Raw genomic sequence first — 22,994 nt, forward strand, 5'->3', positions numbered from 1 at the left:
TTCCAGGGGTGCCAAGTGGTCCCCCAGCATGCCCTAAACCTCACCTAGCTGACGCAGAGGGAGAGGCGCAATGAAGAGGAGACGTAGGCATGGTGCCAGATGTTGTGGCAGCTGGACAAGTGCTCTTCAAGGGAGGGCCTGGGGTGGCCTCGGGCAGGGCGATGGGGTGGAGCGACCAAGAACAAGCACCTCTCGCAAGGCAGACACTCCCGTGCGTTTACAGCATTCTGAGGAGAGGTCATGCAGATTGCGTGCTGGGTTACTCATCTGTAAGGCAAACTCCTCCCGTGCTACCGGGCGGGGTGGGAGAGCTCAGCCCCGCGCCGCCGGTAGGAGCCGGGCAGGAGAGGCCACTGGGGAAGTACGGGAAAGAGACCTGGTCCCAGCGCCAGCCGCCTGCCTTTTGCTGTTTCTCGGTTGTTAAGCGGAATCATTTCGTACCCGATAGAGGAGAAAGCGGCAGCGCCGTGGGAGCCCCCGTGCCCACTGAGCACCGCGGGGGGCACCGGCCCGGAGCCCCGTGGGGCTCGGCGGAACCAAGGCCCCCGTTACCTTCCACAGCCGGGAAAAAAACCCTCGTCGTGCTGCACCGGTGACGAGGATCCGGGGACGGCCCGGCCCCCGCCCGCCCCGGAAAGGGTCGTGCCGCCGCGCTCCGCGGCCGCCCCGCGGCACCGGCACCGGCACCGGGAGCGGGAGCAGACCGGGAGCGGCCATGGAGCTGCGCTGGCTCTGCGCCGTGCTGCTGGCGCTGCCCGGCGCCTGGGGTGAGCGGGGCCACGGGGGGAGGGGGGCTGCGTGGGAAAGGGGCAGGGCTGCGTGGGGATGGGGCTCCGCGGGGATGGGTCCGCGTGGGGATGGGGCTGTGGCTGCGTGGGGAAGGGCCAAGGCGAGCCCGCCGCCATCATCCCCCCCCTGCCCGCAGGTGACTGCCTGCAGCCGCCGAGGTTTGCCTTTGCGGAGCCCTCCACGCCCCTGGAGAAGTCCTACGCCGTGGGGACCACGCTGCTATACAGGTGCCGCCCGGGGTACACGAGGGCCATGGGCAAATCCGCCAAGGTCACCTGCGGCCCCGACTCCCTCTGGTCGGCAGACTCCGACTTCTGCATCGGTGGGTTCCCCCCTCGTGGGCTCCTGGGATCGGGGCGGGGGCGCATCCCCTGCTGCACGCCAGAGCCTGCTCGCGGTTCAGCACAGTTGGGAAAGATGCTCCCCAGGTTGCTGTTTTTAACGCAGCTGAGGACAAGCGCTCGCCCTGTGTGCCTGCCTGGGGTTGCCCTTTCTGCTTAGAAACGTTAATCTCAGAGAGATGATCTCTGCCCTTCTTAATTACTTTACCATCTGGTGATACAGCGTAAATGCTATAATATGTTCGCACAGAAACAAGGTACAGCGTGGCAAAGGCCTTGGGAGTTGTCCCCGTGGTAATGCGCCTGTACTGGCCCTAGGGCGGTCAGGGGGTCCCTCCCTGTCCCCTTCTCCTTAGTGCTGTTTCCCTATGGACCAAGACCTCTGCCCTGAGCCCACTGGTCTCTTTATCAGTTTCCTTTCTCAGTAAGCGTATGAACCTTGGCTTTTTTTATTTGTCCTTAGCTTTATTTGTGCTTTTATTTGCTTTTTATTTGTGTTTTAACTTTCAGTTCCTCAGAAGTTAATGTGGATCTTGTATCTTTTCTGAAAGTGCTGGTACTTGCTCATGAGGGAAATTAGGTGCCCCATAAATGGTCAATTAGTCTGGAACGACACTGAACAGCACTGTCACCTGCGTTTCACTATCATGCTATAAAATAAAGCTAACGCTGATCGCTCGCCCTTCCAGGAAAGTCGTGTGGTCCACCGGACATCGTGAATGGCAACTTTAACTATACAACCAACCTCCTGTTCGGGGCGACGATAACCTACACCTGTAACGTTGGGTAAGCTTTGGCCCAGACTCCTGGTGAGTCGACGGAGCTGAGGCTGGGAGACAGCACCCACGGGAGAGTCGGGGGCTTTTAATATCTGGTGGCTGTTTCCTTGGCAAGCACAGGCACAGCGAGAGGTGTTTGGAGCGGGGAGCCATGGGGGTCAGGCTCTCTCCTGCTCTTGCTGTCAAAACAGATTATCTTCTGGGTGTGAGCACGTGGTCTTTGCAGATTGCTTTTCGGCTGCTTTGCAAAGAATTTTGTTCCTTTCCTGTCGGTGCTCGTTAGTAATTCAGCATTTGCTGTTGTGTGATGGGTCCGGCTGTCCACATCTTAGCTAAGGGGTCTCGGGAAGAGAGGGCTGCGGTGTCCTGGGGATGCCGGGAGCGGGGCGAGGGGGAAAGAGAGCGGTTAAGGCATGTCAGTGACACCTAGCTCTGCTCAGAAAATAAGTTGCCATTTGGACCTACCGCTGCACAGCACGGGGCTGAGCAGACTCAGGGTGGGGATGCTGTCTTGCTCGCGCTCCTGTGAGCTTGTATCCACCCACTGCAAGTATTGAATTTCCTCTAACTGCATCATATATTGCATTTCTTTAAGTATTGGGAAAATTGTATTTTATAGGAGGGTTAGCTGTTTTTCCCCTAGTTCAGCTCCTCCAGAGAATATCATTAGAAACTGTACAACTTTCTGAATTTCCCAAGGTTTTTTCCACTTTTTTCAGCGATTCAAGCTTTTCTTTTCTTAGGTACAGGTTACATGGGGAGCCGTCTGCACGATGTATACTTAAAAACAATGAAGTTTATTGGAGTGACATTCCACACTGTGCCAGTAAGCAGATCTTAAATGTTTTGTGTACATCTCTCCCTCGAAGCTATTGCAATATATGTGGTAGTTTGGAGAACAGCAGGTGGATACTCTCTTCTTGGCACCTAATGCAAATTACATTAACCTTTAATGAGACTGACTCCTTAGCCCTCCCCCAAACAAGCACTCTCAGTGGAGCTGGGAATGAAAATCGAATACTGAGGAGGATCTGTGGATGTTGGCAGCAGCTCTGTAGTCAGATCTGCGAGAAAAGCAGCTCCCGAGGCTGTTGGTTGGTATTGCCCAGCATAGGCACGCAGCAAGCTTTCTGCCAGGCTGGTGCGGACACTGCAACACTTGTGTTGTGTTTTCTGCCAGGCAACCACTGCTGAATTGATTATCAAGAGCTGTGCTTGACTGGGACTGAGATGCCTTCAGACATGACTGCACATCCAAAATCTCAATTTTCAAAGGAGAAAGAAATGCCAAGATTTTGTCGGTGCTATTTGGGCTTTTTTAGCATCCTGTGGGATGGGCCTGACCATCAGCTGCTGATAGTATAGATGGTTTGCTGCTGTAATAGGTATTCTGGCCTCGTCCTGGTTAGCACAAGGGAGGTAGGAAATGCCATCACCAGTAGGTGAGGGTCCCAGACTGCTTGGTGAGACCATGTTTATTGCCTCCAAAAGGCCTCTTCTGTAGTGTCTCCTCTTGGACCATAGATGCTGTTTTGCCATTTTACCATTTATCCATTTAAAAAAACCCTGGAAAACATTCAGAATTTAAAAGCACATTCAAGACTTTAGGTTGAGATGATTGCTCTAGGGCTGCTTCCCTGTTTTTTTATTTGGCTTTTATTATTTTTTTTGTTAGGGTTGTTTTTTTGTTTTGTTTTTTTAGTAGCTAGACCTCAGTTTCATATTCAATGGAAATGTTCTTGCATTTTCTTGCTGTTGCTTTCCCATGCAGTTATCCTCTGTTCACCACCTCCTGTGATCGAGAATGGGCAGCTCATCAATGGGGACATAGACTTCACCTTTGGCATGACTGCAACTTACAGCTGTAAGAAAGGTTTTGCTCTTATTGGAGATGCCACGATTCGCTGTGATGGGGATGATAACCTCAATGGAGTATGGAGCGGTCCGGCCCCTGAATGCAAAGGTAAACGCTTTCTTTTTCTCCTTATTCTTTTGACTTTGTTTCTCATCCCTCTCCCGATCTGTACTTTCCCTATGGGCTGCCGAACATGAGAAGGTTGATTTGATTCTAGAAGGACTCCCAGAAAGCTTAATGCAGTGATCTCCCAGGTCGTGGTCAGAGGCAAGGCTTGGTTTAATGGATGCTTCAGCCCACAAAAAGCCTCCCTCTCCCTGCCCATATCCAGGGCTTCCTGCAAATGAAAAACGAAGCTCTCACATGTGGAGTTTCTTAATGACGCCTCTGTCCCCCACTGGGGACCTGCCTCTCTGAGTGAAAGGACGGCAGTTCTCTTAGTAAGCTTCTCCTGTAATGCCTCTGGTGTCACTGCAGGGCTTTTCCTTCTTGTAATAAATATTCTGATTGTCTTGTCTTCGCTTCCAGTGGTCAGGTGTAAAAATCCAGAAGTGAAAAATGGGAGAAGGTTATCTGGCTTTGGCACTGAGCACACGTATAAAAATACAGTGACCTTTGAGTGTAATCCTGGTCATTTATTGAACGGTAGTAATGTAGTCACTTGTGAAGCAGACAATACCTGGAAGCCACCTCTGCCAACATGTGACCCAAGTGAGTACAAACAAATTTGTTTCCTGGAGCCGCTGAAGTAGATCTAAGAGCTGTTGGGCAGATCAGCTTCCGAACCTCGTGCACTTGTAGCCATGCCCTTGCAGAGCATGCTGGCTGGGGTCCTCGGCGTGGCAGCCCAGGCCAGTTACGTACTTAGACCTGAAGCTGTTTATTTGTGAACTGCAAATGATCCAAAAGTGCACTGAAAGAAGAGACAAAACTGCCTTCTACACCTGGCAGGCTTGCTTCACCAGCTTCCAGACCTGTTGGGGATGTTTGGCTTCTGAGCCCAGCTGGTCCTGCAGGTTGGGTTGGCGGTCAGTGAAGGAGCATCTTTGATGCAGAGATGCTACCCAATCTCCGTCTTTTCTCTGGTTAAGCAAACCGTGATATATGCTGCTGTTTGCTAAAAGGGTTGGATGCAAACTGTATCCCAGACACTGACATTCAGACAGGTTAAAATGTTGTGTGCTCCAAAACATGCCCTTCACTGTTGTTATTGCAGACCCTGTGGGTACTCTTCTGTAGCTAACCTGGCTTTTGTCTCCAATTGTTAGTCTACTGTGGTCCTGCTCCAGGCTTCCCTTTCGCTGAGTTAACAAGGGCTGTGGGTAACAGCTCTCTTGCTGGAACTGAGCTGAGGTATCGGTGTAAACCGGGTTATACTGCAGCAGGTGGAAAGTCCTCTCTTGTCACTTGTCTGAGTGATGCCACTTGGTCTGCAGACACAGACTTCTGTATACGTGAGTATCTCTTCCTCTCCTGTCTTGACTGACTGCACGAGTGATCTGTACAAGCTTGAGATGTTACTTACTCTGGAATTTGGTGCAAATTTGGTGCAATCCTGCCCTGCGCTTTCTTTTCCGGTAGGACAGCAATGTACTCCTCCCACGATAGACAACGGGGATGTGATTGCAGACAATTTCCTGTTTGAGACAGTTGTGACATTCACCTGTCATCCTGGGTGAGTGGATCACTGCTTAAAAGGGACCGACTCAGGGGTCAGAAGACAGGGATCACAGGCAGTAACATCCACCCCCCCTCTCCCTCCCTGGTTTCCCAGTGCAAGTCTCCAGTGAAACCGTATATTATGTCCTCAGTGAGATGAGCATGTGGCCACACGCGTGTGCTTGGGAATGCAGTGAACTGCTTCAGTCCGGCTCTTATTAGTGCCCTTATTTAGTGGCTTTGATGTGGCGAGATCTCATTTCATAGCAGGGGCACCTTCTGGTTAATAACTTGCCTGCATGCAGTGGTGGGGAGGAGGGGGAGGAACCCTTTCTGGGTTGTCTTCTGGAAAGTACTAAACTTCTCTTTCTTTAGGTATGAATTAAAGAAGTCATCTTCTGCCAAATGTGTGGTATCAGAAAATGGAGTTGATTGGGATACCGCACCTCCATACTGTGAAAGTAAGAGGGAAAAACTCTGCACAGAGCCATTAAGATAATAGTTGGAACTGTGCTGGTGTAGCTGCCTTGCTGGTGGGCTTGCGCTGCTCTTACTTGCGCTTCTTAATTCAATCAACTGTAAAATTCATTATTTCAATACTAAGGCTGTGAGGCCTTAGGTGCAGTATTCTCATACAACTCAGAAATTATGCTGACAAAGTGGAAGGAGCAAGGGAAGAGCAGAAGTTATAGAAAAAAAACAGTCACAGGAGGAAAGTTTTCTTTCTCTAGTTACCAGGGAAAGATGAAGATAATTGGATGTTAGAACTTTGTCCACTCAATTTGGTATAATGCTGAAATCAGGTGTTATGAAGTCGGTGTGTAGTGTTATGTGAAGCTAGAAATGGCTGAAACACTTCTTCTAGCCTGATTAGGCACTTCTGTGGCTTATTTCATGGGTTGAGGTCCTGGAGTTGTGGCTCACGGGCAGTAGCTGAGGTCCAGTACCGAGTAAGAAAGCTCGAAGTGTTTTCAGTTGCTGCTAGATGCATGGCATGTGGCTGTACCTCCTTCTCCTCATAAACCTCTTCACCTTTTCAGTTAGGAGAAGTACTCAGACACTCTTGTTGATGTTCCTCCCATAGGACAGCTCCTTGACGTTCTCTGTGAAGAGCCCCCCATGATTGACCATGGGATGCACAATGGCACAAAGGGCGCAAACTTTGTCCAAGGCTCTGTTGTAGTTTATAAATGCAAGGATGGCTTCACCCTTGCTGGAGCATCCTCTATTCACTGTAAAGTAGATCATCAATACCACGGAGTCTGGAGCAAGCCTACTCCTGAATGCAAACGTGATGTTCCTCCTGTGGGACAGTTCCCTTACGTTCTCTGTGGAAAGCCACCAACAATTGACAACGGGATGCACAATGGCACAGAGGGCATAGTCTTTGTCCATGGCTCCACCGTAGCTTATAAATGCAATGATGGCTTCACCCTTGTTGGGCGGGCCTTTCTTCAGTGTATTGCAGGAGATCAACACTGGGGAGTCTGGAACAAGCCCACTCCTGAATGCAGAGGTGACTGTCTCCTGTGTCTGTCTTGCTGCCTCCTTTCTGTCTTCAAAATACCTATTTTTCCCTTCCTCTGTGAATCCTCAAATCAGATAATTCTGCTAAGGAGTAAGCCTCTGATGCTTTCTGAAACAGCTTCAGTTAAAATCTAGTGCTAAAAGAGAATGCTTAGGTTGCGGCATGGACTCGCGGGCTAGTGGAAGTGTATCCTGGTAAATACGTCTGTGTTTTAACATAAAAATCTGTGGAGTTGTCCTATGCAGGGGTCCCGTTCTGTGTGTTACTTGAATTGTCTTCCATGTGCATTGGCTCAGATTTGAGATACTGCATGTTGTGTAGTTTGATGAATTACCGTGCTGAATGGGTGCTGAGTTTCATGTTTTGACTCTCTTGCTTTCCAGGTGGAGCGAACGTGATCATTGTTGGTATGTAATACATATTCCTGAACCCCTGTACCACGATCTTGCCTATCTTGATGTTACTGTCTCCTGTGTGTTCTGCTTGAAATAAGCTTAAAAGCCTTCCAGTACAGTCTGTTGTCAGATTTATATTGTTGTTGCTTTAAGATAATGCTGTGAAAAGGGGGGGGAGGTAAAGGGGACCAGGGAGGGAGAAGATAGTTCAATATGTTTGGAGTGAAGACTGAAACCTCTTATTTGTCTCTTGTAGGAATCTTCCCCCTCCTCCTGGCAATGCTGGTTATGAACGTCTAGATTAGGGACCAGCCATCTGTAGACGTGTTGGACTTGATCATGTTGATCCCAGTGCTCTGCTTTTCCCTCCTGTGAAATTGTCCTTGAATCCACAACCAACCGACCTTGGACGACAAAGCCCAGACGCTCCCTGCCACTGCCCGCGAAGCACTCACGCTTTTGGCTGCAGCTGCAGCAGCTGCACGTTGCGTTGGACACAGCAGCTCCTGCACGGGGCTGAGCTGGGCGGCTCTCTGCCACCCTGCTGAGAACGCTGTTCAGAAATCGAGTGGGTTATCCTCACGTTAAGTCACAATGATGCCAAAGACCCTGGCGCTGCAATAGAGTAGACTCGAGAAAATTGTGCACTTTGGGTACCTCTACATGTTCCGCTTTTCAGCCCCACTAAGGTCTTGTTGTGCCTGGTCCTGATCAGGATTCAGGGGTTTCTTAATTGTTCTGAGGTGGAAAGAGCTGCCGCTGCCGAGAGGATTAACGGTGAATGTCTTCGTGCGAGTGATATATACTTGAAAAAAATAAGTTTGATATAAATAGGATGCATAAGTCGAGTATTGGCTGTGGGTACTGAAAGCATTGAAAGTGTTCATTTAAAAGCGCAGTTGTAGCCGTTACTTCTAGGCAAGTCTGAACCATTGTGCAAATAGCAATCCTTAACAGATCGGTAATTTTACCAGAGAGAAAAAAATTTAAATGCCTGAATATTAAGAGCTACACTTCTGACTCTTCCTGTATGTATGAAAATTAGTTTTAAACTTCAGCTGAAGGTCTCTGCCCTAGCACTATCTTTGTATCACGTCGAGGCTTTTCTGCAAGCGCCTTGCGGAAACACCCTTCCTGTCTCTGCAGTCGCTCAACGCTTCTCTCGAAGTGGCGAGGGGAGGAACCCAGCCGGGCGGGTGCTCGGGGGCAGCGGAGCTCATCCGCAGGCAGGTGGTGTCCGGGCCGAATGCAGAACTTGCAGGTGTCTTGGCAGATGCCACCAAACATCAGAAAGTTGCAGCGTGTGAGCCTTTTCACTTTCTGCTCAAATGCCGCCTGCCTGGGGAGACTCTGATGGCAGGGAATCGCTGTCTGAGTTCCAGGTGGTGCTGTGCACCCCGAACCCAGCTCAGCCCCAGGACGCCTCGGGGCTGCTGTGATGCTGGGGAGGAAAAGCAGGTTTTTGGCCTCTTGCTCCGCTCGCGGCAGGGCTGGCGGGCGGCTGCGCAGGGCGACTTGCTCTGATGCTGCACCCAAAGTAGGCACAGATGCCCATCAAGCCAAAGCCTTAATTTACTCCTCCGTGAGGAACAGGACACAAACCCCGCATCTGTTGTGCACTTTGTTTTTATGCTGTCTAACCTGACCTAGCTGGTCATTGTGTTGAGCGCGGTTTGTGAGGGTGAGCGAGGAAGCGTTCTGTCCCCAACTCGAGTCAGGCTTTGGCGGTGCCACGAGGACAGCCCAGATGACGGGACCTCACTCGCCTTGTCTAAACCAAAGACACAGGCAAAAGTGCCCTTGATTCGTTTGGCTGATAGAAAGCCCACATGGTGGTGTTGGTGTCCTTTCCTGGTTTTAACTCAGCCTCGCTGAAGAGGTGTGTAGCATCTTGTAAAATGAAGTAAAGATTTGAAGGCTTCCTAGGAATCCTATTTATAGGGGAAACAAAACCGTGACAGGATTTAAACTTTTATTCAGCTGTTGCCTGAATGCAGCTTGAGACACTAGGACTTTTAGCTGCTGGTAAAGCAAGATTTTGAGGTTCAGGGTTTTGTCTGATGCGTCTGTGAGCTTCTCATGATGCGCAGTTGGGAACGGGAAGTATTCGAAATGTCTGCTGTGTACTTTTTGTTTCTGCATTTTCACCAGTGCTCTCCTGTTAACAGGAACATGCATCTAATTAGAGGGAAAAACACAAATAGCCACATTAGTCTTGTTCCAAATAGACCCACAAAGTTCTCCCTTCCCATCAGAGCACTATCCTGCTCAGCTGTCACTGGGGCACCGTGAGATACCGTTTTCGGAAGCCAGTCTTGCAGAACAAGCACTTGCAGATTGCTGTTTATTTTTATATATCTCTTGCCTTAAGCCACGTGAGTGACTAGATGAACGAAACACAGATGTAAAGCCTCGTAGCTTAACGTTGTGTTCTGTTTTGTTATTTTAATCCCAACACAGTTGTTCCACTGCATAGTCCAGAGTGGGTTTTCCAAATGATTTAGCACCTGATTTGGGGATCAGCTTGAAATGATCTCCGCACAACCAATATGGAAGGGACTGTGAATGCTGTGACGTAGCTTTCGGGCGTGGTCACCAAAATTTACCATTGAAGAGGGGTTATCTACTGTGTTTGTAATTGAGTTGTACATAATTTTACTTTATAATCTGAGTGTAACCAATCAAGTGCAATTCTGAAGTATAAATGTTGGATATATAAATATTGGAAGCTCTCTGTCAATAAGAGGGATAAAAAGACTTGAGTAACACATGTCTTGCTGCTTGTTTTAGGCTCAGAAAGCATCCTCCGCTATGGGAGGTGGGGAGCTGGAGGTTGCTGCGGCTGCTCCTACATCAAAACGTCCTGTCTGGGGATTTTTATTCTTCCAGCCAGTGGCGAGGAATGACGCCGGCTTGGATGAGTCCTAGGGATGAGACCCAGGAGGATTCGGGTCCGCAGCTGCAGGGCGGTGTGCGGGGCTGGGCTGCACGCTGCGCCTCCCGGCCCGAGCACCCACGGCCCCCAGGGACAGGCGTGTCCCCAGCTGCTGCCAGTCCCACGTGTGCAGGAGGAGGGAATGCCCCGCTCTGCCCTTCCGTACCCGGGCAGGCAAGCGTGCCCCTTCAGCTGGTTCGTGGGAAGGGCTGCCGTCACCGCCTGGGGACTTGGGGCAGAGCCCCGGCCACTTCCCCTAACCGAGGATGCTCTCCACCGAGGGCACGGTTCGGCTAGCAGCACCTCTGTGCCTGCACCCACCCCTCTTTCACAGATGCCCTTAGGCCACGCAGTTCCTAGGGACCCATATTCCCCTGCCAAAAATAGCAGCAGAAGCAGCATGTGGGACCTGCAGCCTCCCTGGGAGCCTCCCCTGCTCCTCTGCCCACCCTGTGCCGGGGAGCCCACGGGTTCCTGTGCCGGGGAGCCCATGGCTTCCTGTGCTGGGAAGCCCACGGGTTCCTGTCCCGTGGCCCAGGGAAGCCCCGCAGCTGCGGCTCCTTCCGCATGCGGGGGGAACTGGGGTGCCCATATCTTCCCGCAGCCCCCCAGGAGCTGCAGTCTGTGCCGGGGACCGGAGCATGGTGCTCATCTTCACCCTCCGCCTCCTGGGCAGCTCCGCTTTGCTCCTGGCCACCGCGTATGGGGCTCGAGGTAAGGGAGACCGGCAGGTCTGTGCCTCTGGGGCCTTTCTCCTACGGCCCTCCTCTTCCTCCTTGCTGATTCTTTTGCTTTTCCCTGCGGAGGCAGATAGGAGCCCTGTGCTGGTCCCAGGTGGACCTTGGCACGCCAGACCCTGAGCATCACAGAGCCTCTGAGCTGCTCCGCTAATGAAAAAGACCCTCTGGGATAGCACCAGGGCCACCCCGTGCCCTTCAGCGGCCGGGGCAAATGGAGTTATAACCTGCTACAGGAGGCTATAGAGAGTCTTTCACAACCTGCCCAGCTTCTTGTGACCAAGGGGCTTGGCCTGTGTGTTTAAACTGCCAAAGTAAAGCTGGTTATGGATACAGCACCTTATGGCAGTGAGACGAGGAGCCTGTTCCAATATTAGATTGCATTTGGGCTCTGTCAAGTTGAAACTTGCTGTGATGTACAGAAATGCATTGGGACTGTGCTGTTTGGCATGTTTAGTCTGAAAGCCTGCAGAGCACGAAAGCCTGGCAGGTAGCCTGAGGTGCCCTCTTGTTTGGGACAGGATAGCCAAAACCTACAGAAACTTGGCTCCATCACTGCAGTATGGTTTTGTTTACCCCTTCCCCTCTTGTAAGTGTAGGTGCTACAACCAAGCTGCCTTAGCAAGTTTGAGAAGTGTTTTGGTACTGTATGGAGAAGACTTCTGCCTATATCCTCAATCATGTTAATTATTCACTGGCATCTTGAGAGACCAAAGGCTGACCCTCCTGCCTTAGCTGGCTGCAGTGGCTCAGTGGCAGGCTGGGAGTCAAGCATCAGTGGCTGCAAAGGGTTGAGTTAGGTTTTTAAATTAAAAAAAAGAATTATTACTAAGTTAACACTTTGTAAAAGGTTAAGTCGTATTTTCTTCTGTTATACTTGGTTTTCTGTATGTTCAGCTGATGTATGTGCATTTGGTTTGCCAGCCTTGTGGAAGTAGCTGTCATTGCTCACGTGTGCTGTTTGATGCCGGAGAGCTGTGGTTCTCCAGCAAAGCCAACCTCAGAGCTGTGCAAAGGGGTGCGAAGGGTGCAGCAGAGATGGGCTGCACCTGAACAGCTCAGAGGGATGGAGCTGTGGCCCTTTACTCAGTAACTCAAAGGATATTACCAGTGAGAGGTGCTTCTTTTACCTTCTTTCTACATTCCCATATCTAGTGCAAATATTTGCCTAGTGAACAAAAAGCCACTTCCCTGTGGTTTTGGTTCTGAACGTCTGCCTGCCTGCCCGCCTCTCTGCATGTCTGCCTCTCCGTCTCCTCCTTTCTCCCTCCGGGGTTCAATGCAAACAACCCCCAGTACTCCTGGAAGCACACCAGCCGGTTTTCGGGCGGGTCCTTGGAAGGTGCAGAAGAGCTTCGCCCTCGCTGGCACGGGTCCGTCCCCGCACCGACACGGCGGTGCCGTGGGCAGCGTGGCACAGCACCCCCAGCCCACGCTGCGCACCCCTGCCCAGCTCTCTCGCTCGGCTGCGTGCCCCTGTAGCACAGACCCCTGGAGTGCAGTTCGCTTGGTCCTGGACGGTCCTGCCAGCATTTCCCTGGGTTGGATGGGACCCAGGGGGTGTGCTTCCCAGCCCGTGGGTTAGAAGCATGCAGAAAGGCCATGAAAGGTTTTGACCTCACCAGATGATTGACATGAAATCCTGGACACCCAGTTCTTGCCAGCTGATGAAGCAGCGGGGTCCCCCAGCAGCGCGGGGACGATCCCCGCAGCGCCGGGGCACTCGCCCCGGCTGCAGCCTCCGCCGTGTCCCATCACTCAGGGATCAACAGGCTGCATGGACACCATCAACAGAGCAACCATCACAGGCAGGAACAGCTTGAGAGCTGCCTAGGTAAATGTTTTATTTCTCTCCCTTTTCCAGCTACCCACTGCCCGTTCCCACACATCCAGTATGGGAAGAGAGTACCCATTGCTCGCAATTTCTACAGGACCGGGGACACCGTAAGCTTTGCATGCAACACAGGGTATACCTTGCAGGGCTCCCGCACAAGCACGTGCCAAGCTGACTTCAGATGGAGCCCACCTCTGCCAGTCTGCAAAAAGGGCAAGTGTCCCAGCGCGCGGTGCGAGTGGTGACAGCCGTGGGAAAGCTCCCTCTTGTGTCCTCTCAAATTCAGTGGGAAAGCAAAGCTGGGATGCATCTGTCCTCCTCGCTTCTCTTCTCAAACCAAAGTGCTGCCAGCTTGGCTCTCAGAGAGACAGAAACAGCTCAGAAGAAAGGAGCTGGGGTGGGACACGAGGCTGGCTGCAGCCTGCCCTGTCTTGGGCTCCGAGAAGGATGGGGAGAAGTTAAGTCTGCTTCTGGTCAGATGTGGAACATTTTCATCTTCCTCCTGGAACGGGAAGTAATCACAACTTCTCGCTGCTCTTGCTGCTTCCATGTCCATGTGCATCTTCTGCCAAATCCTATGATGTGCCTGTGAGTTCTCCTGTTGGGACTGTCCTTATTAGTAGTAATTTCCCCCGGTCGCAATGCGATTGTAATCTTGGTGCTGCTGTACCTTTTGTTAACTAATACTTTGGTCAGGCAAATGGAACAAAGACTGAGCAGAATTCAGGATATTACCCCGGTATTACTCAAACAGTCCTAGTAGCACACAAAATGGCAAACAGCTGACCCACAGGACAATTTATTTTCCCTTCCAGAGGTGACGTGTCCTCGGCCACCAAACATTGCCAACGGGCTGCACAGCGGACAGTCCTTGGCCAAGTTTTCCCGGGGAGTGACCGTGTCCTACGGCTGCAAGGATGGCTACGAGCTGGTCGGGAACATGTCCATCTACTGCATGGAGACCGGGCTGTGGAGCAGGCCCCTGCCCCGCTGTGAAGGTGGGTGGATGCTTCATTGCTAGGTGTGGGGCTGGCAGAAAGGGTGCTGGGTGTCCTGGTCGTAGGAACAGTGCAGACAGGCTTATGGCAGTGACGAGAAGAAAGGGGGCTGTGTGTGCAGGATCTGGCCCATGCATTGAAGTTTAAAGGATGCCATCTGTGTTCCCCGCAGCAATTGGATGTAAGATACCCAAGGTGCAGAACGGGAACGTCTATAAGCCGCAGAGCACCTACAAAGCTGGAGAGACTCTTCTCTTTGACTGTGATGCCGGTTACACTGCAGAGGACACCTACGAGATGCGGTGCCAGCCGGGGGGCACCTGGGATCCGCCGGTGCTCAGCTGCAAGAGAAGTGAGTGCGGGTGGCCGCTGCTTCCCCGAGGGCAGCCCTGCCCAGCGGGTGCTCCCTGCAGGCGGACAGCGTGTGCAGGCTGAGCTGTTCCTGCGATGGTTTAACCCATCAACCCAGCATCACGGCGACTCCCTTCCCTTTGCATGCTGTTCTCTCGCTGAGGTAAAACTTTCTGTCTCCCTCTTGCAGTCCAACCATGCCCCATGCCTCCGGGGGTCCGCAATGGAAATCACAACGGCCAGGGCAAAGCATTTTTTACCATGGGAATGTCTGTAACATACACCTGTGATCCTGGCTACTACCTGGTTGGAAATGCCGTTGTGTTTTGCAGAGCATCAGGGAACTGGAGCCAGCCCGGCCCTCGCTGTGAAGGTGCGTCTGGGTCTGTCCCCTCGGACGACAAGCTCATAGTCTGGCTCTGAGCACAGGGGACACCCTGACCGTTGTCACTGAGACCTTCAGTGAAGGAATCAATTCCCCTTTAATGAAGTATACAGTTTTATAACATGTAAGAATAAGCTTACATCCATGAATCTGGAGCTAGGTATTTCTATAACTGCGGCTGCACATGCCATACCTCTCGTGCTGGGGCTGGGTGCTGGTGACCCCGCAGTGTATGTCCAGGAACGGGCGCATCACTTAATGTGAGACCAAGTGCAAAGGGGTCTCCAGAGCCAGGATCCTCCTCCCGGTGCTCCGGCTGCAGCACGCCCACGGAGAGCTGGCCGACGACGATGCTGGGGACCAGGCACGGGCATGGGGTGCGACACAGCCTTCGAGGGAGACCAGATGGATTTTTATGAATCAATTCAACCTTCTTTGTCCAGAAAAGTCAGAGGAGAGATGGAGCACCCAAGGGCTGGCTGTCAGGACAGACCCGGCAGTACCTGGGGTGGGAGCCCCCTGCCATCCCCCTTCACCTTCCCCCATGTCTGACGAGCAGGAGGTTTGAGTTGAGCTGTCTCTCAGACATCGCCTCTTCCAGCTGCTCTCATGGGCTTTTCCCCTCCCTCTCCAGAGGTGACGTGTCCTCAGCCACCAAACATTGCCAACGGGCTGCACAGCGGACAGTCCTTGGCCAAGTTTTCCCGGGGAGTGACCGTGTCCTACGGCTGCAAGGATGGCTACGAGCTGGTCGGGAACATGTCCATCTACTGCACGGAGACCGGGCTGTGGAGCAGGCCCCTGCCCCGCTGTGAAGGTGGGTGGATGCTTCATTGCTAGGTGTGGGGCTGGCAGAAAGGGTGCTGGGTGTCCTGGTCGTAGCAATAGTGCAGACAGGCTTATGGCAGTGACGAGAAGAAAGGGGGCTGTGTGTGCAGGATCTGGCCCATGCATTGAAGTTTAAAGGATGCCATCTGTGTTCCCCGCAGCAATTGGATGTAAGATACCCGAGGTGCAGAACGGGAACGTCTATAAGCCGCAGAGCACCTACAAAGCTGGAGAGACTCTTCTCTTTGACTGTGATGCCGGTTACACTGCAGAGGACACCTACGAGATGCGGTGCCAGCCGGGGGGCACCTGGGATCCGCCGGTGCTCAGCTGCAAGAGAAGTGAGTGCGGGTGGCCGCTGCTTCCCCGAGGGCAGCCCTGCCCAGCGGGTGCTCCCTGCAGGCGGACAGCGTGTGCAGGCTGAGCTGTTCCTGCGATGGTTTAACCCATCAACCCAGCATCACGGCGACTCCCTTCCCTTTGCATGCTGTTCTCTCGCTGAGGTAAAACTTTCTGTCTCCCTCTTGCAGTCCAACCATGCCCCATGCCTCCGGGGGTCCGCAATGGAAATCACAACGGCCAGGGCAAAGCATTTTTTACCATGGGAATGTCTGTTACATACACCTGTGATCCTGGCTACTACCTGGTTGGAAATGCCGTTGTGTTTTGCAGAGCATCAGGGAACTGGAGCCAGCCCGGCCCTCGCTGTGAAGGTGCGTCTGGGTCTGTCCCCTCGGACGACAAGCTCATAGTCTGGCTCTGAGCACAGGGGACACCCTGACCGTTGCAACCAGATCCTCAGACAAGGTTACTCCCATGTAAAGTGTTGCATGGTATAAATTAATTTCAGTCCCATCTGTTGTGAAGGTGGGGCTTGGGAGCTTTATATAGATCTCGTGTAGGTTTTGTTGTTGCAATATTAACAGCCTGTGGGTTTTTTGTCTTGTTTTGTTCCGACTCCTTTTGCACATCACTTCTGTACATCATCATTTCCAGTGACTGTCTGCATAAATCCAGATGTAGAGAATGGAAGGCAAGTTGATGGTCAAGGGCTCATCTCCGCACCTGGGCAAATGGTGACATTTCAGTGTCACGATGGTTACAGCCTGCAAGGCAGTGCTAAAATCTTCTGCCAGGAGGACGGCAGCTGGCACCCTCCTGTTCCCGTCTGCAGTAGACTGTACCATTACCAGGAGTTCTCAAACAGGCCTGAACTTCCAGGTAAAGCGTGACATAGCTGCCTTGGGGTACACTACTATTTTCACCCTGTTAAAAAACCCTGTGAGTGGAAGATTAAGTATATCCTGGGAATAAGGACCTGATCCTCTGGAATCCTTTGGGAAAATATGTTGTGTTTGTTTAATAATGGCTATGTTAATCAAAATAAACAATTTTGCAAAGCAAACCAAACACCTTTCCTCATAACAGTGTTCTTTCTGTGCTTGCACCCGGCATGCCTGTCCTGCCTGATTCTCATGTCTGTTTTCTTTCTCAATAGGTGGTTGTGGTGCTCCTACAAGGTTACACTTTGCTGAGCTAATTGAGGAGCATAAAAATGAGATTGATTTTTCTGTTGGGAAGACTGTGCAATACACTTGTCGACCTGGATATGCTAAACACCCAGGAATGTCACCTACTATTACGTGCCTTGAGAGCGGAGTGTGGTCAGAAGCACTAGAGTTCTGTAAAAGTGAATAGCTCCTTGATTTGGTGTCCGTTATTCAAGAAGGAATAGGTGCTAGGTTCTGTCCATGCTGCAAAAACCTTAACCTTCTTCTGATGTTCAAATAGTATGTGACTAGTAAAGCCATGTAACTTTATGCTCTTCGAAACCCGCTTTGGGGATAACTGGAAATGTGGACAGACTACTGGAGTAATAGTTGCATCTGTTGTACTGTGGTATAGACAGAGAGAAGCCTAAAATGAGGTTTTTTTTCTCCCCCAGGGAAAAAATGCAATCATCCTGGTGAACCTGTGAATGGAAAAATTATTTCCCTAACAGATCTCCTGTTTGGGTCAACAGTGCTCTACGGCTGTGAAGAAGGGTAAGTCTTGGTTTTGGCTACTGCTTAAAACAGCAAAGAGAGATGTATTAGGTAAGTCTCCCTTTTTCCTGCCTATTCATTCATTCCCAATAAATGGATTAGATACAGAAGCCACTCTATAGAGTTCTGCACCTATATGAACACATAAGGTGTTCCCTATCTTATGTATACATGTATATACTATGAAATTGGTCAGGTGGTGCTGAGCAAGGAAGGGAACTTCTCCTTCAGGGCCACAGCTTTGCTGTCAGCAGGGCCGATCGCGCCTCCCAGGGTGGTGAGGCGGAGGTAGTAACTTGCACTGAAATGACTTGGGATGAATGTTCAATCCTTTCAACACCAGGCACAGGTTAATTGGACAATCCAGCAGACGATGTGAGATTTCTGGTGGACGTGTTGCATGGAGTGGCGACATTCCCACTTGTCAGCGTAAGTAGCTTATAGCTCCGGGGGGTTTGCATAGATCTGGTAAATATTTTCCAGCAGAGACTATGAAATCTTTCCAATCAAAGCTTTCATGGGGAATTTCTCTGCTCTGGGGGCATGAAAAATATCAGAAGGTTTTGATGTCATAAGAAAATGTTCTGGGAAAAGGTACAAGATCTCAAAGCTTAATGAATTACAGAAAGCAATGTCCCAGCTGGAGCTTTTTCAGCAGGACTTAGGTATCCTGTCTCTGACTAACATCACAAGCCTATTACAAGAGAGGAAGGCAAAATATTATCTTCAGCTTAAGGGTTGTTATTGTTAGACACAGAGAGACCAAGGCACATGGTCTCTCTAAGAAGAGAGGCAGAGTGCTGTGGGAGGGCCAGAAGTGGAATCCAAAGTCCCAAACCGGGGGCTCTCTCTTTCACTACGAGCACGGATAACTGACGTGTACCCAAGAGCTGCCGTGCTGCACCTCAGCAATTACACCTGGGTGTTTCTCTGCTGATTAAGTACTGTTAGGTGACAGTTTCATGTCAGTAAGAAATATTTACTGGCATGTTCTGGGATTTTAAAGAATTTTACAGATTCTCCGGGTAGATATTAAGCTAAGGTGACATACAAATCTCTGCCTGTGCGTGCCTTTGCACTGTGTGCAGCTGAAGAATCAGGATTTTACACAGGCGATACAAAAGAAATACTTGCTTTTTTATTTCTTAAACAGTAGAAAAGATAAAGCATGTAGGTGTTTCCTCCATAGAGGTTTGTCTTACTGGTCTGCTTTCTGTCATAGAAATAGCTGACCAGGGAGATGGGATCCAGTTGCCTACAAGGCCTCAACTAGAAGGTCACTTCATTGCAGTTACTCCATCTCTAGCACAAGTGTTTATGCCCCACAGACTGTTGGATTTAAAGTACTTTGGTGCTGCTGTTGAATTTAGAAGCCTTGTTCTGCACCTCTGCAGGTATCCCTTGTGCGCCACCTCCGGACATTCCTAATGGGAAGCACACGGGCAGGCTGCTGCACGAATTCCACTTTGGCACATCTGTAACATACACCTGCAACCCCGGGTACCCGCTCCATGGAGAGCCCTCCATCTACTGCACCACCCGCGATGGGAAAAATGGCGTGTGGAGCGGGCCCCCCCCGCAGTGTGGAGGTAGGGCTGTGCGTGCACATCCTAATACTCGGGTGCAATCCTCCTGGCCCTACTGCTTCGTATTCAGAAAGCCTAGGAAACCTCCAGACAATTGCACTTCTTGCCCGAGTGCCTGCTAGAGCAGGATTTGCACAGGCTGATTTGCGACTGTGGCCAGGCAGAGGGGAGGAGGCCGGAGGACCACCCCACTGCCTCCAGCATCCCCAGCCTCACCTTTCCATTTGGGTCTCTCCCTCAACGTTTGACATCGCTGGATGCAGGCAGTACATCATCTATGGGAAAATTATTTTCAGACTTGTGTCTTAAAAGGGATTGCAACTCTAAAGTGGCTTTGCAGCTGCACAGCTCTGCACGCTGCGTAAGTGCCTGTTTTGAGGACCTGCACTTCTTTTCCAGAGGCAAGATGTCCTGTCCCACAGGTCCAGAATGGGAGAATAGTGTCTCCTAGGACTGCCTACACACACAAGGACACCGCTGCCTTTGAGTGTGAGCCAGGCTATGTTCTACGCGGCCACAGAGTGGTACAATGCCAACTAAATAACACCTGGGAGCCACCCGTGCCAGTCTGCGAGCAGGGCAAGTGTTCAAACAGAGCTCTGAATGTTAACCTTCCCCCTGCTCTCCCAAATCTGCGTTTTCTTGACTCCTTTAACAACTGGGCTGGGTATCTTTCTTGGTAGCTGGCTGCAATGCACCTACCAGACTGGCGTTTGCTGAGCTGAAGGAGCCATACAGCAACCAGATCATCTTTCCCGTGGGGAGGACGGTGGAATACGTGTGCCGGCCAGGGTACGCCCAGCGCCTGGGGATGCCGCCGGCCATCACATGCCTCAGGAATCGGACGTGGTCTGCGGCGCTGGAGTTCTGTAAAAGTACGTCCTGCAAGTGCTGAAAACCTAAAGTGTCAGGCTTGGCTGGATTTTCACATTTTTCTGGCTTTATGGGTTTCTTTACTTTATGTGGTCCGCTCTCTGTGTCAGCATCCCTGGGTGGGATGTGAGTGAGCAGCTGAGGGCTAATGGTGGCTGATGTCCCCTTCCAGGGAAACAATGTGCTAACCCAGGGGATCTGGAGAACGGCAGAGCTGTTGTCCTGACAGACCTCCTCTTCGGGTCCAAAGTGAATTACACTTGCGACAAAGGGTAAGTCTTGCGACTAGCTGGATTCAGCTGCCAAGTGAGAGTAAAGCAGATTTTTAGCTTTACGTGAAGGAACGTAGTTCCCAAGTCAGAATTCTTGGCTGCCACTTACAAGGGTTGTAAAGAAAATTCAAGTCTCCTAATGTAAATTAGTAAATCCTTCTCTGTGACTCCAGGTACAAGTTGGTTGGAGGCTCTCAGAGAACGTGCGAGGTCTCTGGCACACATGTCTCGTGGAGTGGAGATGCTCCTGTCTGCCAGCGTAAGTAGGCCACAACAAAAGGCCCTTGGACATGGCTTGCACGAGACAGTGGCACATCTTTCAAGACAAAGATTTTATTGCAAAAGCTTTCTCAACTCACTGTAGGTGTCAAATCTTTCATTTTTCTTTTCATTTTGTTTTGTTTTGGATGTTTCTGAAAATGTTTCCAAAGGTCTTTTGTTTATCCTGGCCCAAACTGAGAAAACCATTAATATTTTAAACTCCCTGTTACTGGGGTAAGTATTTCTCACTGGTCATGTGTAGGAATGGTGAGGCCAGTCTCTCTCTGAATGTGTCACCAATGGTTATGGAAAGGGAGGTAAGAATTGTTCCACCCCCTCCAGACATGGGCAGCAAGGAAGTGACTCACAGGAGGGTGCAGGTTTTCCTTCCCACATGTGATTTTTTCCATACAAGGTTTGTCTCTGGGTAATTTGGGTCCTTGTATCCAGAGAGCATCACCACTGAGATGGGTTCATCCCCGTCAGTTCCCTTCCTGGGAAGCATGTGTGTCCTATGCAGGTCCATGCAGACCATGGGTGCTGCTGCAGCACTGATGCTAAAAGCCACCTTGTACGCGCCCACAGGTATCGCCTGTGATCCGCCGCCGGACATCCCCCACGGGAGACACAGTGGGCACTTGATGGGCACCTTCTCCTACGCGGACATGGTCACCTACACCTGCGACCCCGGCCACCCGCTGGCTGGAGAGCCCTCCATCTTCTGCACCACGGCGGACGGGGAGCACGGCGTGTGGAGCGGGCCACCGCCGCGGTGCGGAGGTAGGGCTCTGCGGTGCGCGGGTGTCCGTCCCTGCCGGCGAGAGTTGGTTGTGAGTGGCAGAAGGAACGACCGTGGCTGCGGTAGGGGCTGCGCCCACTGATAGGAAGACAGCTAACGTGACAGATATTTATTCAAAGGAGTTAATGGAATTAATTGTCTTCCTCCTTTGGTTTTTGAAGGTTGGATTTTTTAAATTCTTTTTTCTTGCCCTGTCCATATTTCTTATCTGCCTTTCCTTCTCCTTCACAGAGGTGAAGTGTCCTACCCCTCCAGGCATCGCCAACGGGAACCACAGCGGCCAGCCCTCGGACACCCACCTTCCAGGCTCGGCTGTGCAGTACACCTGCAGGGACGGCTACTCCCTCATCGGGAACGCCTCCATTAGCTGTACCGACGGGGGAACGTGGAGCCGGCCCCGGCCCCGATGTGAAGGTGTGTTTGTGTTGGCTTCTTTTACCTTTCCCTGGGTCCTTTCTTCCTTCTTAGCTCTCGGACTAATCGCTGCAGACCAAATCTCCAGTGAGAGGCAGAGGCCAAAGGTCCCACAGGCAGGAGGAGCTCCACTGCCTCTGTGGATTTCCCTTTCTGCCCCCCAGTAAGGACAGACTATAAGTGCAGTTGAATAATGATATTTTGTGTACGAATAAGGGTCAATAACGTTGACATGCCCATGACAGTGATGGCAAGGTTCGGCAGCAGGTACTGGTCATGGTCAGTGTCCCTCCGCTCCCGGGATGGGCTTCACATCCCCAGCGGTGCCTCGTGCTCTTCACTTCCAGCAACCGGCTGCAAAAGACCAGAGATCAAGAACGGGAGAACGACTGGGCTGGAGACAGTGTACAGACTCGCAGACATCGTTGTCTTCGAATGCGATTTTGGTTACGCCTTGAAGGGCTCTCAAGAGTCTCAGTGCCAGTTTGGGGACACGTGGGACCCTCCTGTCCCCATCTGTGAAAAGAGTAAGTGTAAATGAGGCGGTGGATGGTACCTAATTGCTTCTGAACCACTGTGTGAGTGCACCTGGCAGGGTGCAACTGCCTCACCTCGGAGGTAAAGGGACCACTCTCCAGGACTGGAAAGGAAAAAAATGCAAATATCTGTCCTTCCATCTTCATAATGCCCATTCAGACCCTTGTTAGGAAGGGCTTTCATCTCCCTAAATGAATCCACAAAGAGAGAGAGCCAGGCTGGTGTCTGATCTTGTTCACAACCACAGAAAGGCCAGAGCAAGCTGTTAGGGCCACAGGTGGAAACTAAACACTGTAAATGCCTAAACAGTGAGAAAAGATTGTTCTTGATGTCACTAAGCTCAAAAAACATGAACACTGCAAGATAGGTGAGGGTAGGATGGAAACATAATTCATATGTTGACATCTCTAGCTATCTGGGAAAAGTTAATGGAAAAGAAAGAAATGAAAAAGATGCCTTACCCTACAGTGGGTGTTTCTGGTACCTGCTCTTCACCAGTTATGACTTTTTTCCCCTCCTTGTAGTGCTACAGTGTCCTTCCCCTCCAAACATCAAAAATGGCCACCATGAGAGCAAGGATGTGAAAGCGTTCATCCCTGGAGTATCAGTGAAGTACTACTGTGACCCAGGGTATGTCCTCACTGGGAAAACAACAGTTTCTTGTTTGACATCTGGGACCTGGAGCATCCCTTACCCCCGGTGTGAAGGTGAGCTTTAAATGCTGTTACCCATAGTGAAAAGGGAGACCACGTGGTCGCACGGCCTTCCCTGAATTTTGACCTCGCAAAACCAA

General features: G+C 51.2%; 1 protein-coding gene across 1 annotated transcript in view; it reads left to right on the forward strand.

The window, feature by feature from the left end:
• CR1 (complement C3b/C4b receptor 1 (Knops blood group)) overlaps nucleotides 1-22,994 on the forward strand; it is a 75,577-nt gene that overhangs the window by 39,245 nt on the left and 13,338 nt on the right. Inside the window, exons 47-80 of the mRNA XM_075173980.1 lie at nucleotides 492-767; nucleotides 926-1,111; nucleotides 1,820-1,916; nucleotides 2,653-2,735; nucleotides 3,681-3,872; nucleotides 4,293-4,475; nucleotides 5,033-5,218; nucleotides 5,346-5,439; nucleotides 5,799-5,884; nucleotides 6,508-6,939; nucleotides 7,335-7,358; nucleotides 7,603-7,631; nucleotides 8,493-8,649; nucleotides 10,137-10,164; nucleotides 10,886-10,995; nucleotides 13,668-13,850; nucleotides 14,023-14,202; nucleotides 14,392-14,574; nucleotides 15,221-15,403; nucleotides 15,576-15,755; nucleotides 15,945-16,127; nucleotides 16,411-16,635; nucleotides 16,913-17,104; nucleotides 17,360-17,459; nucleotides 17,803-17,888; nucleotides 18,854-19,048; nucleotides 19,445-19,624; nucleotides 19,729-19,920; nucleotides 20,091-20,190; nucleotides 20,364-20,449; nucleotides 21,037-21,231; nucleotides 21,482-21,664; nucleotides 22,012-22,191; nucleotides 22,726-22,908. Of these exons, the coding sequence (XP_075030081.1) occupies nucleotides 492-767; nucleotides 926-1,111; nucleotides 1,820-1,916; nucleotides 2,653-2,735; nucleotides 3,681-3,872; nucleotides 4,293-4,475; nucleotides 5,033-5,218; nucleotides 5,346-5,439; nucleotides 5,799-5,884; nucleotides 6,508-6,939; nucleotides 7,335-7,358; nucleotides 7,603-7,631; nucleotides 8,493-8,649; nucleotides 10,137-10,164; nucleotides 10,886-10,995; nucleotides 13,668-13,850; nucleotides 14,023-14,202; nucleotides 14,392-14,574; nucleotides 15,221-15,403; nucleotides 15,576-15,755; nucleotides 15,945-16,127; nucleotides 16,411-16,635; nucleotides 16,913-17,104; nucleotides 17,360-17,459; nucleotides 17,803-17,888; nucleotides 18,854-19,048; nucleotides 19,445-19,624; nucleotides 19,729-19,920; nucleotides 20,091-20,190; nucleotides 20,364-20,449; nucleotides 21,037-21,231; nucleotides 21,482-21,664; nucleotides 22,012-22,191; nucleotides 22,726-22,908 (5,352 nt within the window). The remainder of the gene's footprint in view (nucleotides 1-491; nucleotides 768-925; nucleotides 1,112-1,819; nucleotides 1,917-2,652; nucleotides 2,736-3,680; nucleotides 3,873-4,292; nucleotides 4,476-5,032; nucleotides 5,219-5,345; nucleotides 5,440-5,798; nucleotides 5,885-6,507; nucleotides 6,940-7,334; nucleotides 7,359-7,602; nucleotides 7,632-8,492; nucleotides 8,650-10,136; nucleotides 10,165-10,885; nucleotides 10,996-13,667; nucleotides 13,851-14,022; nucleotides 14,203-14,391; nucleotides 14,575-15,220; nucleotides 15,404-15,575; nucleotides 15,756-15,944; nucleotides 16,128-16,410; nucleotides 16,636-16,912; nucleotides 17,105-17,359; nucleotides 17,460-17,802; nucleotides 17,889-18,853; nucleotides 19,049-19,444; nucleotides 19,625-19,728; nucleotides 19,921-20,090; nucleotides 20,191-20,363; nucleotides 20,450-21,036; nucleotides 21,232-21,481; nucleotides 21,665-22,011; nucleotides 22,192-22,725; nucleotides 22,909-22,994) is intronic.

Source organism: Calonectris borealis, chromosome 26, assembly GCF_964195595.1.
Source record: "Calonectris borealis chromosome 26, bCalBor7.hap1.2, whole genome shotgun sequence".
In the NCBI taxonomy this organism is placed as follows: Eukaryota; Metazoa; Chordata; class Aves; order Procellariiformes; family Procellariidae; genus Calonectris; species Calonectris borealis.